The 14,905-nt window shown below is 37.4% G+C and overlaps 1 protein-coding gene across 3 annotated transcripts in view; it reads right to left on the bottom strand.

Annotated features, from left to right (window-relative positions):
* Positions 1–7,694: 7,694 nt before the first annotated feature.
* The window catches only part of tab2 (TGF-beta activated kinase 1 (MAP3K7) binding protein 2), a 48,988-nt gene continuing 41,777 nt past the window's right edge, over positions 7,695–14,905 (bottom strand). For 2 of the 3 annotated variants that reach the window (XM_086061844.1, XM_086061845.1), the window contains 4 exons: positions 14,377–14,537; positions 13,655–13,748; positions 9,936–10,031; positions 7,695–8,612 (listed from right to left, as the gene is read on the bottom strand). In XM_086061844.1, the coding sequence (XP_085917970.1) occupies positions 8,488–8,612; positions 9,936–10,031; positions 13,655–13,748; positions 14,377–14,537 (476 nt within the window). In that variant the 3' untranslated portion in view covers positions 7,695–8,487. The remainder of the gene's footprint in view (positions 8,613–9,935; positions 10,032–13,654; positions 13,749–14,376; positions 14,538–14,905) is intronic. The other variant, XM_086061846.1, reaches the window with a different exon arrangement.

Genomic DNA, 14,905 nt, shown 5'->3' with positions numbered 1-14,905 from the left:
CATCATACAGAAATGGACAAAATTGTTGGTATTCATCTGTTAAAGACAAATACTATGGATAAAAGACGGAAAATAATAATAGTATAATAAATAAAACTCTGAATTTATTTGACAAGGTCTTTAAGCGTTCATTTATACACTATAGCACAATTACAACGTTTTTCTTTTAGAGGCTCCACCTAACTAAAGTAGTGTAGCTACTTATTTTATTGTAGCTACAATTATTTCTCTGACACCCCAGTATAGTTTAGCTACATTTAATGTACAATAGCTTGTGATGAGTTATTAACATTGTTTTTTAGTTTTAAATTATATTTTAGCCGTATATAATTATGTTAACTCAGTATGGCTGTATGAATAGACCTACATTCTTATCTGTGTTACTTTCATGAGAAAGAGCAACGGGTCTGTCTATTCATTCCGTAATCTAAAGGGAGGTTCCGGGGATTTTGCTGTGTCACCAAGGGAGTCAGGCTTATTATTATTGTATTCTTTTAATCTGATTTATATCCATGGGAACGGATTCTCTTGTATTCAGTTGTAACCAGGTGTGTTGTGGGCTGACCTTTTTCTGAACCCTTTTTGTGAATAAATAACGATGTGAGCTGGAGAGAAAGACACATTTTGAACAGAGACATCGCTTGGATGGTCTGTCTTATGTGGACCAGAAGCTTCTGGTAATTAAAACCTTTGCAAAGGAACTCCTTCAACAGAATCTCACCATTCAGTTAATTGAACACGCAAAGAGTACAATACTTAATATTGTCTACTCTAACAAATGGTGACCGCAGACGCTGAATTATAACGAATGGTCTCCTCCGTTGAACCAAACGGAAGGTGTTATTCTGACGTGGAACAAGCTGCGGCGTTCAAGGACGGGCGGAACTTCTAGGCCTAAATAAATAAAGTACGGTAAGTGGAGACTGTTATCCACGTAGAAGAGGTTTTGTCTGTCTGGTCCGCTGCAGCTGGTTTTTTCGTCTTCCAAAATTGTCTAAATTTTAAAAGAGATCTGTGTGAACGAGTGTAGTTTGATGTCGTTCTATTGTAAGTTGTGATAATTCCGACGATATTGAACTAAACACGTCGTGGAGTGGTGCATTTGAAGGTGACGTAATGCAGACTCGAAGTGATGAAGCTTTTTTTGTACAGGAAGAAATAGCGGTTAATTTTTTGATTTGTTTTGTTTTTCGTCAACGCTATGAAGAATCCTTAGACCATAATATATATTGAATAAAAGGGTTTGCCGGATGACGTAACAAGTCCTTCTTGTTACTAAGGATCGCGAAGATTATGGTACGCGCTTCTGTTTTTTAAGCAGTTTTGGCCGGATTTGAGGACAAGTAACATAATTGTTCATGGCTCTTGGTGTGAAAGTTCTCTACACGTAATATGTCTTTTATTTGAAAAAGCGCCTGTTTGAAATTGAACAGAAAGGGGTCCAGGTTGATTACAGCGATGATTGGATTTTTGTATCACTGTATTTGCAATCGAGAGATTACGTGAAAGATTTTATTTCAGTTTTGGCGTTCCTATTTTTGTAGTTTTGGGGTCAGGATTACCGTATGAATTCCTTTTGTTCTACGGTTAAATTCGATGGTACGTGACATTTTATTTTGAAAATGAGTGCCTTGCAGAAATTTTGCAATGTATGGAGAACAGTTTAGCTCAGCGGGATTGGGTAACCGCTGTGTATAAACGAGAGGTCACGTAATTCTTATGTCTGTCTGTGTGTGGCCATATGTGTTAACATATTGAACTATTAATATTAAAAGTGAGACGTCACTGTATTAAAACCGAATGTATACATCAAAAACTATAAACAAAATGGAGGCGATTTCGACCCGGATACAGAATGGTTTGTCCTGAATGCGCTTCCGGTTCAGCGAAAAATAAAAGCGTCGATGAACAATGAAAAAACGAACTATGGATCGATTGTATACAAAGCTTTCGCTGGACAAAATGGTATGTCAGACTTTTGTATTTTCTTTGTTGGTAATGGAAAAAGGCTGAATTTGATGCTAAAATGACTCCAGCATTTGTGGAGCAGTTTACGGATGGGTTGTTCAAAGTTACCCGTTTACTGAAATCACCGTATAAAACTGCAGTTTAAATGCTATAAGATTTGTAGACAACGAATTGAAGGAATAACACCGTTTTTTTTTTTTTTTTTTATAATGACTGAAGAGTGTGTGCGTATGCATTTGAGTGTGTGACCTAGCTTCTAAAAAAAGGTGGGGGTTTGTATGTGAGAAATGTGCATATGGGGATTTTGTTTGTTTTTCATCGATATTTTTAACTAAGTTTGGTGTTGTTTTTGTGTGAGATGAGACTGTTGTGATAGTGGCGTTTGTTTTATTAATTGGAATGGGATAAAATAGGTTTTGCGATTTATAATGTTAAGATTCCCCCCCCCCTTCCCCCGTTTCTAGGTTAGAAAAAAAGGTGGGGGCTGAGCTGTGCGCTGTGAGCATAATGTGTCCTCGTAATGGGACTCTTTTTTTGTCAATATGGTAAGAGAGGAATGATAAACAATATAAAATAAGTAATAGTATTTGACTGAGCTAATAAATCTTTACACTTTAATGATTGATGACGATGGTTAATTTGTTAACTTTCCCTTTTCGGGACAAATGTATAAAGAGTAATGATAAAATAATGGCATTTTGTTTGAGAGTTGATATAATTATGCCTACATCTTTATAGCTGTGGCTGGAAGTAAGATAGTTGAATAAGGAGTTATGAATGTTTTTGAAATTGACATGTTGATAATGATTTTTAATATTTGTTTTTTTTCTGAGTGTGTCATTTCAGAAACTGATGTTTGAGTTCCAAGGCAGATGAGGGTTTGATGGCCTTCACTGATTACAAACTGCGAACGGGATGCGCCCCAGCTGCTGATACGTTGTATGGCTAGTAGCTATTTGAAGGGGTATTGAAAAAAAAAGAGAAATGAATAAAGAGGCTGTGTTTTTTTACGAAACATTTTTGAGAAAGCAGGGAGTGAACTGTCTTGCTATGATCCCATATCCTCAGTCTGGCATTTTTAAAGCATTGTATCAACGAATGTGCATTTTTTGATCAGGTGAGCTCTCAGAAAGACTGTGTGTCATCGGATCCACATTGCAGACTGCGTCTGAATGGATGTAGCAGAGATCAAAGGTCAAAAGCCGCAGAGCAACAGTCTTCTCGTCCTGTGCCTAAGAAAAACATGATGTTCAAATTCCTCAATGCCCAGTGACTGTGTATACGCCTCATTCTAGTGACTTCTCCCCTATGGCTGTTTTGCATCCAGAGGAAATCTAAATGCCTGCTCTGAACATTGCTGCCACAGCAGCCGCCCTGCTGGCCAGGACTGAACATTGACAACAGCTGCCGTCCTGCCTTTTGCTGGGGGTCTGGACTGAGAAAGTTGGTGGTCGGAATGAGATGTGATCCATTCAGTAAAATGCTACATAGTGATATGCAAGGCATTTTTAATGTGTTGAGTGGGGAACTGTGATCTATAGCAAGATATTTCAGGAAATTGAAAACGACATATGTAAATTTGAAATGAGGGATTGAGAAAATTTATTTCAATCTATAGCCTACTAAATTTTTGCCTATATTTTTGGGAGAATCAGTTTCTGAATTGGTACAATGGGAATTTTATTAATATGTTATGATATGATATATTTTTATTTTCCCCGTGAGGAACTTTTTTGGACTTCGTCCAGCTGCAGCTATAGTATAAAATAAATTATAGAATAAAATGAGTAGTAACAAGTAAAAGACTAACTAAGAGTTTGATGGCTAAGTTTGATTTTTTTTTTTTAACAGCACTGTGATTTATAAATCCCAGAAATATTTTGTGTGCTGTGTTTTTTATGAGCCCCGCTAATATGTGAAAGATTAGATTTTATCCTCAGCCCCACTAATCTGTAAAAGAGGTGAGGTTGATTAGCAGTTTAAATAATTTTTGGGACTCTAGGAGAATTAGAGTAATATGGTTACCTCTATTTTTATGGCCCCAAAGTCATCATATATTAGTGTCTTAAGTTGTATCTGCTTATGTTTAGTTTTATAGTGTTTTGTAGCTCTTTTGTTTATCTCATAGCCTGATTTAGAGGGTTGAGTTATTTATGACGTCTTTTGAGTCATGAGGTCTCTATTTTGTCCTCCCTTTATCTTGACGTGTTTGAAAAAATCAGTGGATCTTTGTCAAATGAGGGAGTTTATGTTTAAGAATTTAACCAATGTAGACGAGTTAGAAAATTAAAATCAAACTTAAAAACGAAATTAAAAAGGTTGTGGGGTATCGGCCTACACTCCAATTGACAGGATGAGTTTGAAAATGATAATTCACAGTTTGAATATGAAGAAATCTATCAGAGGAAATCGATCGCAAAGTAAGTCTGAAGCAAGCAAGGACAATAATGCATATTCGCCGAATGAAGGTAATTATATTATATTATATATTTTATCTCAGAATCATATTTGAAAAATGTAATGTTTGGAGCCCAGTGTTTGCAAAAGAGTATAGATAATATGAAGATATGTGAGTTTTTCCCAGCATGCCAGGATTCGGCCGGTCATGGGATTCTGGGAAGAGAATAAGAGATATGAAAGGCACAGTTATGCAAATTTAGAACAAATTTAGTCATGGTAAAAAATTACCTATTATTGAACAAAACCTATTTGAAAGATAAATATTTACAAGCTCTGTCTTATATTAATGAATGAGCGAATGTCATTCAACTCAATCAAGGGCTGGGCTCTATTTTAATGCCACAAAAATAGATCTTTTCCTGTTCCAACAGCACAGGACCTACGGATCTTAATCAAATAACATTTACTAATCCCAACTAACAAAAACTATCAGGGTTTTTTCCTCCAAATAAAATTTATGTGAGTTTATGAGAAACTAAAAATGAAAAGTTTCTGCACTCAGGAGAACGGCCCCAGGGGGTTGATGAGGAGAAATTCCACAACTGGAAAGGAGACGTGCCAGGCTCGGCCATCTCATCAACTGATGCTCTCAGGTTGAAAGGAGAGACGAAATTCCACAACTGGAGCATCAATCTTATCACCTCCGACCTGGAGCCACGTCAGCTGAATCCGTGCCCGGTTCCGGAGCTGCCGTTTGAGGACATCAGTCAACGGATCAAGAGCAAGTGCCTTTTCTTGGGCAATCATTCCTTTGATCAGTCACATTTTGGGCAGAATAATCCCAGGTGACAAATCGAAGAATTTGGGTAGTCTACCCCAAATTCTTAAAGAAGAGACGAACTATTGCGACACTCTTTTCATTAAAAAAAAAAAAAAAGACCTTCAAAGAACTTCATCACAAGATGGCTTCAAAGAACACATATTCGTCTGCCGATACATTGCGACACTTTTTAATGAACAACATTTTATGTTAAGCCTCACATATGCTATGCTTATTTCACTAAAAATCTTTTAAATGTATCAAATTGTTTTTTAATGTCATATGATTGCTAAACTACCTCCTCTTCTGCTAAAGGGATGTTTTAAGGATAATTATTTTTACCACACAACCATTGAAAAAAAAATGTTTTAATTTGTTGAGCTCTCAAGAGCTCAAATGAGGGAATGATGAGTTATTAACATTGTTTTTTAGTTTTAAATTATATTTTAGCCGTATATAATTATGTTAACTCAGTATGGCTGTATGAATAGACCTACATTCTTATCTGTGTTACTTTCATGAGAAAGAGCAACGGGTCTGTCTATTCATTCCGTAATCTAAAGGGAGGTTCCGGGGATTTTGCTGTGTCACCAAGGGAGTCAGGCTTATTATTATTGTATTCTTTTAATCTGATTTATATCCATGGGAACGGATTCTCTTGTATTCAGTTGTAACCAGGTGTGTTGTGGGCTGACCTTTTTCTGAACCCTTTTTGTGAATAAATAACGATGTGAGCTGGAGAGAAAGACACATTTTGAACAGAGACATCGCTTGGATGGTCTGTCTTATGTGGACCAGAAGCTTCTGGTAATTAAAACCTTTGCAAAGGAACTCCTTCAACAGAATCTCACCATTCAGTTAATTGAACACGCAAAGAGTACAATACTTAATATTGTCTACTCTAACACTTGTATCTTAGCACACTACAATTTTCAAGTAGTTTGCAAAACACTGACCCGATATACAGCATATAATTTCATTCTTCCAGTTGTTTAACTATTTTTTTTGGGTATTCTGCTCAATCACAATGTAACGAGTGTGTCACTGAGCAAGAGTGTGGGACTTAACAAGTGATGACTTGCTTGAAATGCAGTGGAGGCCTGCTTGTTATCTGCCAGTTACTTGAGCACATTGAAACTCAAATCTAAGACCTGAGAAATGCACCACTTAGTCCCATCTCAGAGTAAATATAATGTGTAAAAATGATATGCTTCTGCAAGGCACTATAGAATACATCCACACACACCTCCAATACAATAGGTTTACCCAGCCTACCACGTCAGTGGCATCGAAACGGGAGTTCAAACGCAGGGATTCTCGTATTGCTTCAGTAATTAATCAAATGCTCACCCCAAGTTGACGCAATGATGATCAGTTTGAGGTTGGGTGCTTGACAAGAATGGCTTCTATCACAGTAAGAGAATGGATGGGTGGAATTCATGCACGACACCTTGAAACGAAGCCCTACACTGCCTCCTAGTGGACAAAACACAACAGTCAAACCCATGCTCTTTCCCAAAAATCTGAATCGATTTTATTTCCTTTTCCCTCCTCGTTTTAATTATTATATATGTTTTTTATACAAATAACTTAGCTGTTACAAAGAGTTTTCCCAGATCTTATTAAATTAAATTGTACAAAAAGAAACAATTTAGATATTGAAATTATTCTATTTTTTTCTCTCCATTTGATAAAACCAAATAAACTGTCTCTTTAAACCAAGATGAAGCTGAAATGTTTTTCTTTGGGCTGGAAAAAAAAAGACAAATGTTTGGCATTAAGTGCTTCAGAGACATATTGCTTTTCCCTCTGTCTTTAAAAAAAACAACTTTTAATAGATTTAAAATTTGGCAATAAAATGTAGGTGAAAAGATACAAATTTAATAGTTCTAATTAAAGGAACAAATGCAAATCAATTAGGTTTTTTTTAAATGCAAAGAGGCTATATATATATATATATATATATATATATATATATATATATAAATAAATAAATAAAGAGTACACAAAGTGAACAGCCAAGTTGTGCTTTTTTTTTTTTTATAGTTTCCCTCAAAGTAAAAATTCTGACCTTTATTAAGGACACTTTTGACATATTCACTATGAACCTCAGTACCACAACAAAAGAGAAGCACAATAGACGCACATTGACAAATAGGAATTTTTTTTTTTTTTTAGCTGTTTGAGGAGCATTCAGATGTGAAGATTGTGCTGGAAATGTCTTTTTTCAATGAAGTGTTGCTGTCCCAAAATATTAAACCCACATTCAAGTAAAAAAAAGAAAAAAAAAAGAGGCAGATTGTAATTGTGATTTCTGGCATTTTTGGTGTTTTGGGAAGAAGGGGAAAAAATGTTGCTTTACTTCCTCTGCAGATGGTCCACAGAACTGCGAGCAGTGACACGAGTGACGTTGAACCCACCGCAGGTGGCGCTTTCTGATGACTGTGAGATTATTTCTTCCCTGCTCCTGCAACCCTTGCAGAAATTGACATGCTTACAAAGGGGGTGGGGTTGTGTCACTTATTGGTTTAATAAGAGGGAAACTAAACAAGTAACAAAGTCTATTAAGCTATACTTACAGGAAATACAAATGATTCATAGTGTGAGGAAGAAAGCACATTCTAAAATTATGTACAGTAAAAAGGGACTTTCTGTACACAAAGCATGCATTTTTTTCATTTTTGAAGTCAAAGGAAGGCATATTGGAAAACGGCGTATGAGGCACATTTCAAAGGCAGTGATGCTGCCGGCTGGCCCTTTAACATCCCCTAGAAACAACAAACCAGGTCCACGAGTAGTCTGTTAGTTTTCCCTTCAGATAGAGTGCAGCGGCCCGACGTGCCCGAATCCCCGACAAGCCACCGCGGGAGGAAAAATACCGTTTGGCAAAAGGCACATGAGTGCCTGCGTTGCGTACGTGTGACACTGCAAGGGGTCATGCTCGTAATACTGTAAATGGGAGCAGCAAGGCATTCCCCCTCGCCCCCCCTGAGGGAGGGGGACGTTGAGCATGAAAATAAAAGGACCCCACACAATCTGAGTGTCTAACGTGAGGTATTATCCAACTGTGCCTGCCTTTAGGAAGAAACACAAGCTGTAAACATTATCCAGTCAAACCTTCAGGAGGACAGCATTCTGCAAACTTTAGATGGGTAAAAAAATGGAGGAAAAAGGCTGCACGATGATTACACCCCATCAGGGTTTTCATCCATCTAGGGAAAGAATTGTAAAGCCCTTTATTTTCCCCGATTCAAGCGTGGTAGAAAGCAGGCGGAGGGGCACGTGGCGGCCTCTCTGGCTCAGAAGTCCCGTAGGAGGTCGCACTCTTCACAGCGGTTAAGGGCCGGGTGGTTGAGGAAGGTGCAGCCGGTGCAACTCCACTGCGTGCCCTCGTCTTCCTCCTGCTCCGCCAGACTCTTATTGCCTGCCATGGAGAGGAAAACAACGCTAAGTGCATCGAATTCAAACAGTGGCGTCAACATTTCACACAGGGCTGGCAAAATTCCGAATTTCAGAATAAAATTTTCAATTCAATGGATGAATTTGAATTTAAATGGACTCCACCCCGCAGGATGTTGAATTGAATTTGAACAGAAGATAAAGAATACATGACTATTATGTGGTCTGTCTACATGAGTTGCACTGTTTGTGTTCAGATATCATACGGTTGCTTAAAGCGTAACGTTGATACTAACTGTCTGCCCGTGTACCTATGGAGTTTCCCATTGTAATGTCTATTAGCAATAAGGTAGCGGAGACTATATGGTCGTTTGGAATACACAACGTGTTATTCTCTTTGTTTTATGTTGAGCTTGACAGTAAACTTCAGGTCATAATGAAAAAAATTAACAATTAAAAGCATTAAAAAAAACTAATTATAATTCTCAAACTGTCTTTCCTTTGTTGTGAAGTGAGGTGCCTTACTTGTGGTCAGGGAAATAAATAATTAAATAAATAAATAAACAAACAAACGCACACTTAAGAGTCGGGTCACTTGTATCTCAAGTCACTACTGTACAAACTGCACCTTCTGCCATCTAGTTGTAAATGTTCTGCTGTCACCATACAACGTTGGATAGATGAACAAAGATCAAGACAAATAAATTAATCATTTTGGGGCTAGTTAGGTGAAATTGGACAATTTTCCGATGATCTGAAAGCAGATTAATTTGCCATAGCACGGAGGTTGAGAATCGCTGGCACCAGAAAGCCCCACAGTTGAGGTTCAGGGTTCAAATCCCGGCGCTACTAGACTTCCTAATATGTAGATTTTGTGCGTTATTTTCAAGTTAGCATTGGTGTTCTCCAACTACTCTAGTTTTCTCCCACATTCTAAACCCATGCACATTTGTTCAATTTAAGACTCTAAATGAGGTAAATATAAGACTTTATAGTGGAGGTATGAATGGTCTATATGAGCCACATCTAAGGTGTGTGTCTTGCTTAACATCAGCTTGGGATAGGCTCCAGCTCACCTGTGACTCAAGAGAGGACAAGCTAAAGAGGATTTTATACACAAACTGACCACACTAGGTATGCCTGCACCTCCAATAGACTTGATAAAGTTATTGATATTCATTTTTTATTGACACTCTCAGAGAGATATTAATTTAACAAACGTTTACTATTGTCACAGTTTACAATGGTATACAACTATGTTGTATCAAACCATTGCATTGATATATTCTACATATAAATAATAATTTAGAAACTAGGCAAGTAGACCATGCAATCCTTCTAAACTTACCAACTGTTAAAGTACTTTTGGGTTTTGGTGGGACAGGACCAACAAATCCAATGTTGTCATAGAAATTATGGATTGCGCTTGGATTGAAGTGTGGTCCTGTAAATAGATAAAGAGAAAGCTTTTCAGTTTTAAACTGCATTTAAGAGTGGATTTGCATTTCTGGTTAAGCAGAGGCCATAAATGTATTTTCACAATTGATTTTATATTCCCTCAAATAATTAAATCTGCTCGAATGATGCTGGACTGCAAATTATAATTATCGTTTTAATAAAACAAGTCAATAAATAACTGACTCACCTCAAATAGAATACAGTATGAAGAGACAGACACACTAGCGATGTGTAATTTGCTTACTATAGTTTCAACTAAGCGATACAAATCAATTGATGTGGGCATGGTTCAGAACATTGTCCTTCAATTTGGTTAGCGTTTTCACGATCAAAAACCAAAAGCTTTGTTCACATTATATTTCGGGAATCATCGGGATGTTGTGAACACTCACTGAAGCCCTGCAATGAATTTGTTGTGCAGTATTTTTCATTGTAGTATTAAATGATTGTCACTACATTTTTCATACTATGTTAAATACAAGTAAACACATATTAAAATTAATTTTTCGCCAGACCTAAATTAAGTGCAAAAAAATTAGACTTTGCGAATATGCAAAGAAAAACAAAACAAACAAAGGAATACTAATAATATTTTTTGCAAACACAATACAGCCATTGCCATGACAACCACATATATATTTTCAGAAAGATTTTTTTATATATATAATTTTGGAAAGATTTCTTCAAGCCGTACGTGATCGTGGGGGTCATTGGTGCCAATGTTTGGCTTACTCCTGCATTGTAGTAAGTCCAAACAGACTGTAGAACACTGTTTATTAATTGTAGTTTGGCTAACGTTACCATAATTTGCATAAAAATAATATTCTTGCATGGTATTTACAGATAGATTTTGACTTATTTCCTCTATTTCACACTTGGTCATGCACGTGACATACACAAATGTTCATATACACTGTTCGTTTTGGCTATTCACAAAAATATCGATTTTAGCTTAATAAAGTGTTAATTGATATAGTATTTCTTGTATTTTTCATTGTGTTGTCCTCTCAAGAATTTTGTACTTGTCAAAATTCTGTTTTTGTGACAAAGCACATTTGCCTCAGAATCTTGGAGAAGGGATGAAGCTAAACTACTTATATATGCTGACAGAGATGACCTAAGACACAATAAATATCCTATAATTTATAAGGTCTCAATTATTGCCAAGCCTGAAGCCTGGAATAACAACACAATTGTTGCGTGAATGTCACACACGTGTCTCTAGAATGGATCGTTTAATTATGACCTCAGCTAATTAGCATTGTATAGATGGTATAGATGAGAGATTTGTTTGTAATTGTATTTCTATTTTATGTTCTACAGAAACCACACACACATACACACAAGAAAATTAAACAGTCCAAAGTGAAAACATGGTCTAATTATTGCTCACATGGACAAAACTATATTCAAACCAGAAATACTGCAGCGGTTATGACTCCCTTAAATCAGTCATACCGGCAAATACTTTTCAACGTCTCTGTCAAAAAACAAAACAAAAAACAAGACTTTTTATCCACTTCAGCCGAACACAGCACTGTGAACTACATACACCATGATACTTTGTGCCACTGAGCCAATAGGAGCACAAGACAGTAAATTGACAGGCCAAGCCTATTTCTTTTTCACTTGCTGTTATTACAGTAATTTCTGGACTACAAGGCGCAGCTGACTATAAGCCGCGCTAGCTAAATTTGGGGAATGCTCGAGTTTGTTACACATATAAGCCGCACCCGACTGTAAGCCGCAGGTGTTTTAATTTTACTGCACCGGGTTCCCGCTACTTTCTTTTCCATAATGAGGGCACAAATTGCCTCGCTCTCGTTCTCTCTCTCCTACTGTATTTGGTTTGTTTTGCTCTGCCTGACGCTCTTGCACTTCCTTTATAGTGCGCCCCCTTGTGATCTGATGGATAAGCCGCACCTTTGTATAAGCGGCAGGGTTGAATGCAAGTGAAAAAAGTAGAGGCTTATAGTCCGGAAATTACTGTATGTACAAAAACAGAATACTGTGTTTTTTTCCAATACAAGCTTTTTTTTTTAATAATATTGTGAGCTTTTCAATATCGCCTACCTCCCCACAATATTGTAATAATTATCGCATTGTGAGGTTCATATCGTGATAATATTGTATCGTGATGTATTAATATCGTTACCTCCCTAATGTAAATAGTAGGAGTGGGACTCGATAAAAAAACAAAGCAATTTAATTACAGGCTTTTTAACTAATTTATTTAAAGTATAATAATAATAATAATTATTATTATTATTATTTTTATGCATCAGATTTATGACTTTGTTTTGCAAAATCCAGTTATTTTATAAAAAAATAAATAAAAATAAGATGAGTTGAGTTAAGCCCGTAGTCAGTCAGAAACTCCACATACTTTCCAGAGGTTATTTTCACACCTTCAGCTCTCCAGCTCTCTCCCCGTGATTCCGGCTCAAAACATGCTGCACTACGATGTAGCAGCCTTGGTGGTCATCCACCAACCATACACTAATCTATCCATTGTCACAATTCAGAATTGTACGACACACATCAGTGCACAATCTCACGCTGCAAGGAATACCTCCGCATCATTCGCTGCTATAGGCATAAAAGGGGAAAAACTCATGGTATGGCCCCCATCCTACCGTGATCTCAACCCTGTTCAGAAACTTTTGGTTTGGCACATCCTCAAGCAAAGATCTAAGAGGGACGTAGATTACAGTACGCTGGTAACCTCTGCTAAAATCAGCTTCGTCCTTAGGTAAACAGATCATTCATTGAAATAAAATTATTAATGCATAATCACTTGGTTCAGTTTTTCGTGTTTTCTGAAAACACCGGAAAAAATGACTTTGGCCAAATCTTCTAAAAGTCGTGCTCAGTAAGAAAAATGCATGGAAAAAAACTGATTCTGAATTGCAATTGAATCTGACAATGAGGTGGTGTGTACTGTGGACTCCAGCTATTCGTTTAGGAACCACGGGATAGGAACCAGGCCCGATGGCGAACAGGAAAATGTATGAATAACTGAGGCCCAGTATAATTACAGAGAGATTGTGTATAAGTAGGAATAAACTGCCAATGAGCACCCCCCCCCCAATAAATAATAATAATACAAATAAAATAATAAATAAATAAATAAAGGTTGCCCCCCACCCCCTATTGCTTTTGAAACCTCAAGCCAGGCGATTTTAAATTTTAATATGAATGGCATCAAAAAAATTACACTAAATCTAACTACCATATTACAACTTGGAAAATAGTTCACAGTGTTGTGGTATCATTACTGATCAAATGTACTATATGTATCAACTTTCAAAAGTTCACATCTAACTGTTCATGCAAGTTGTTATCAAAGTGGCTGGCTTCTGTTTTTATTTCTGCCAGCAGCGGGGTGCTCGGAGGGCCAATAAATCCCATGTTACTTAACAGCTACAGGATGCAATTCAGGAAGAACCAGTAGTTAACATTACAATAGTCGCACCTTGTCGGCATTCGCAGGGAGGATGTGACAAGACCCGGGCTCGTGCCCTACCTGACCTCCAACAGTCAAGGCTTATTTTCAGCATATCAGATACACTAAGCCTTACACATATGCATTATAAGTGATACACTTACCTCTTTTTTGAAAGAGATCAATTTCCTTGGTGAGGCAGTCAATGTCGATTTGTAGTAATCTGTTTTTGCAACGTAACTGCTTCATTTCCTCAATCTGAGAATGAGACCAGATCAACTAATTAGTCATGAGGCAACTGGACATGTAAATTCAAATCAAAAGTTTAGAGAAGGCCATATTGAGGTAAAGTTTATAGTGCATTTTAGGTTAATCCTGAAAAGTTTTGTGTGTAGTGTATGTACAGCGATACCTTGACTTACAACTTTTATTAAGCCTGTATCTCACTGAGCGGCGAATACTACGATGAGACAATTAAACATTTATTTGATTTCACCCTCAAAACCAGAGGTGGCAAATCCAGGGCCAGAAAGTAAAAACCCTGCCACAGTTTGGCTTTAGCCACAGGTGTTTCACAGGCAGATTCAGTAGAAGCACCTGTAGCCGGAGCCAAACTGTGGCAGGGTTTTTAATTTCAGCTGGATTTGCCACCTCTGCTCATAACAGCCCTCTGATAGAAGCCGAAACTACTATCCCGTCTGTTTCAATAAAGTCACCCGCATGTATTCCTGGAATAGAAGAAAGGTAGTGGCAAAGGTTGTCAGGGCACAATGGGCCTCATTCACCAACAGTGGGCGTCATCGAAGAACTGACATTCTTTTTCTCAGCCCATCACTGTATCTTTGCCCATTGGTCTTGGTCTGTAAAATCACAGAAATAAGCTTACTGAGGGAATTTGGGAGGCAGAGTTTGATCTCTCCAGTCGTCTCCTTGTCAGGTCATTCTCCATCTCATTGACTTCCTCTTTTAGCTTTTCCAGCTTCTTTTTCTTTAGCTCCAGTTCATCCCACAGCCTCTTCATGCGGGCCTTCTGATGGACCAACAATGCTGAGAAAAAGAAGCACAGTACCTTTCATTGACAGATATGTTAACAGGCTGTGCCTCATTTAGTTATGTAACAGAGCCTGGAATGTCTGCAACCTCACGATGTGATAAGGTGTCAAGTGTTACCTTTGAAAGAGTGTGTGATTCAACTGAGCCTACAGACTAACAGAATCAAAGGGGCTTTTTGTTTGGGAAACCATCCATTTTAATACAAATGACTTCCATGGAGTGACTACATTTGTGGCAACTCTTAACATGACCATAGTCTGAATTAATGTATTGCATACAATTCACAGCTATGTGAGGATTGGAATTTTTATGAGCAACATTCAAATAAGGTTAGAAAAAAACAAGACAGTGATCAGCTGCGA

This window comes from Leptonotus elevatus, chromosome 18 (genome assembly GCF_054856555.1).
Source record: "Leptonotus elevatus isolate MCC_2025b chromosome 18, RoL_Lele_1.0, whole genome shotgun sequence".
Classification (NCBI taxonomy): Eukaryota; Metazoa; Chordata; class Actinopteri; order Syngnathiformes; family Syngnathidae; genus Leptonotus; species Leptonotus elevatus.
Note: the sequence above shows the minus strand (reverse complement) of the source record. Positions and strands in the feature narration are given on the sequence as shown.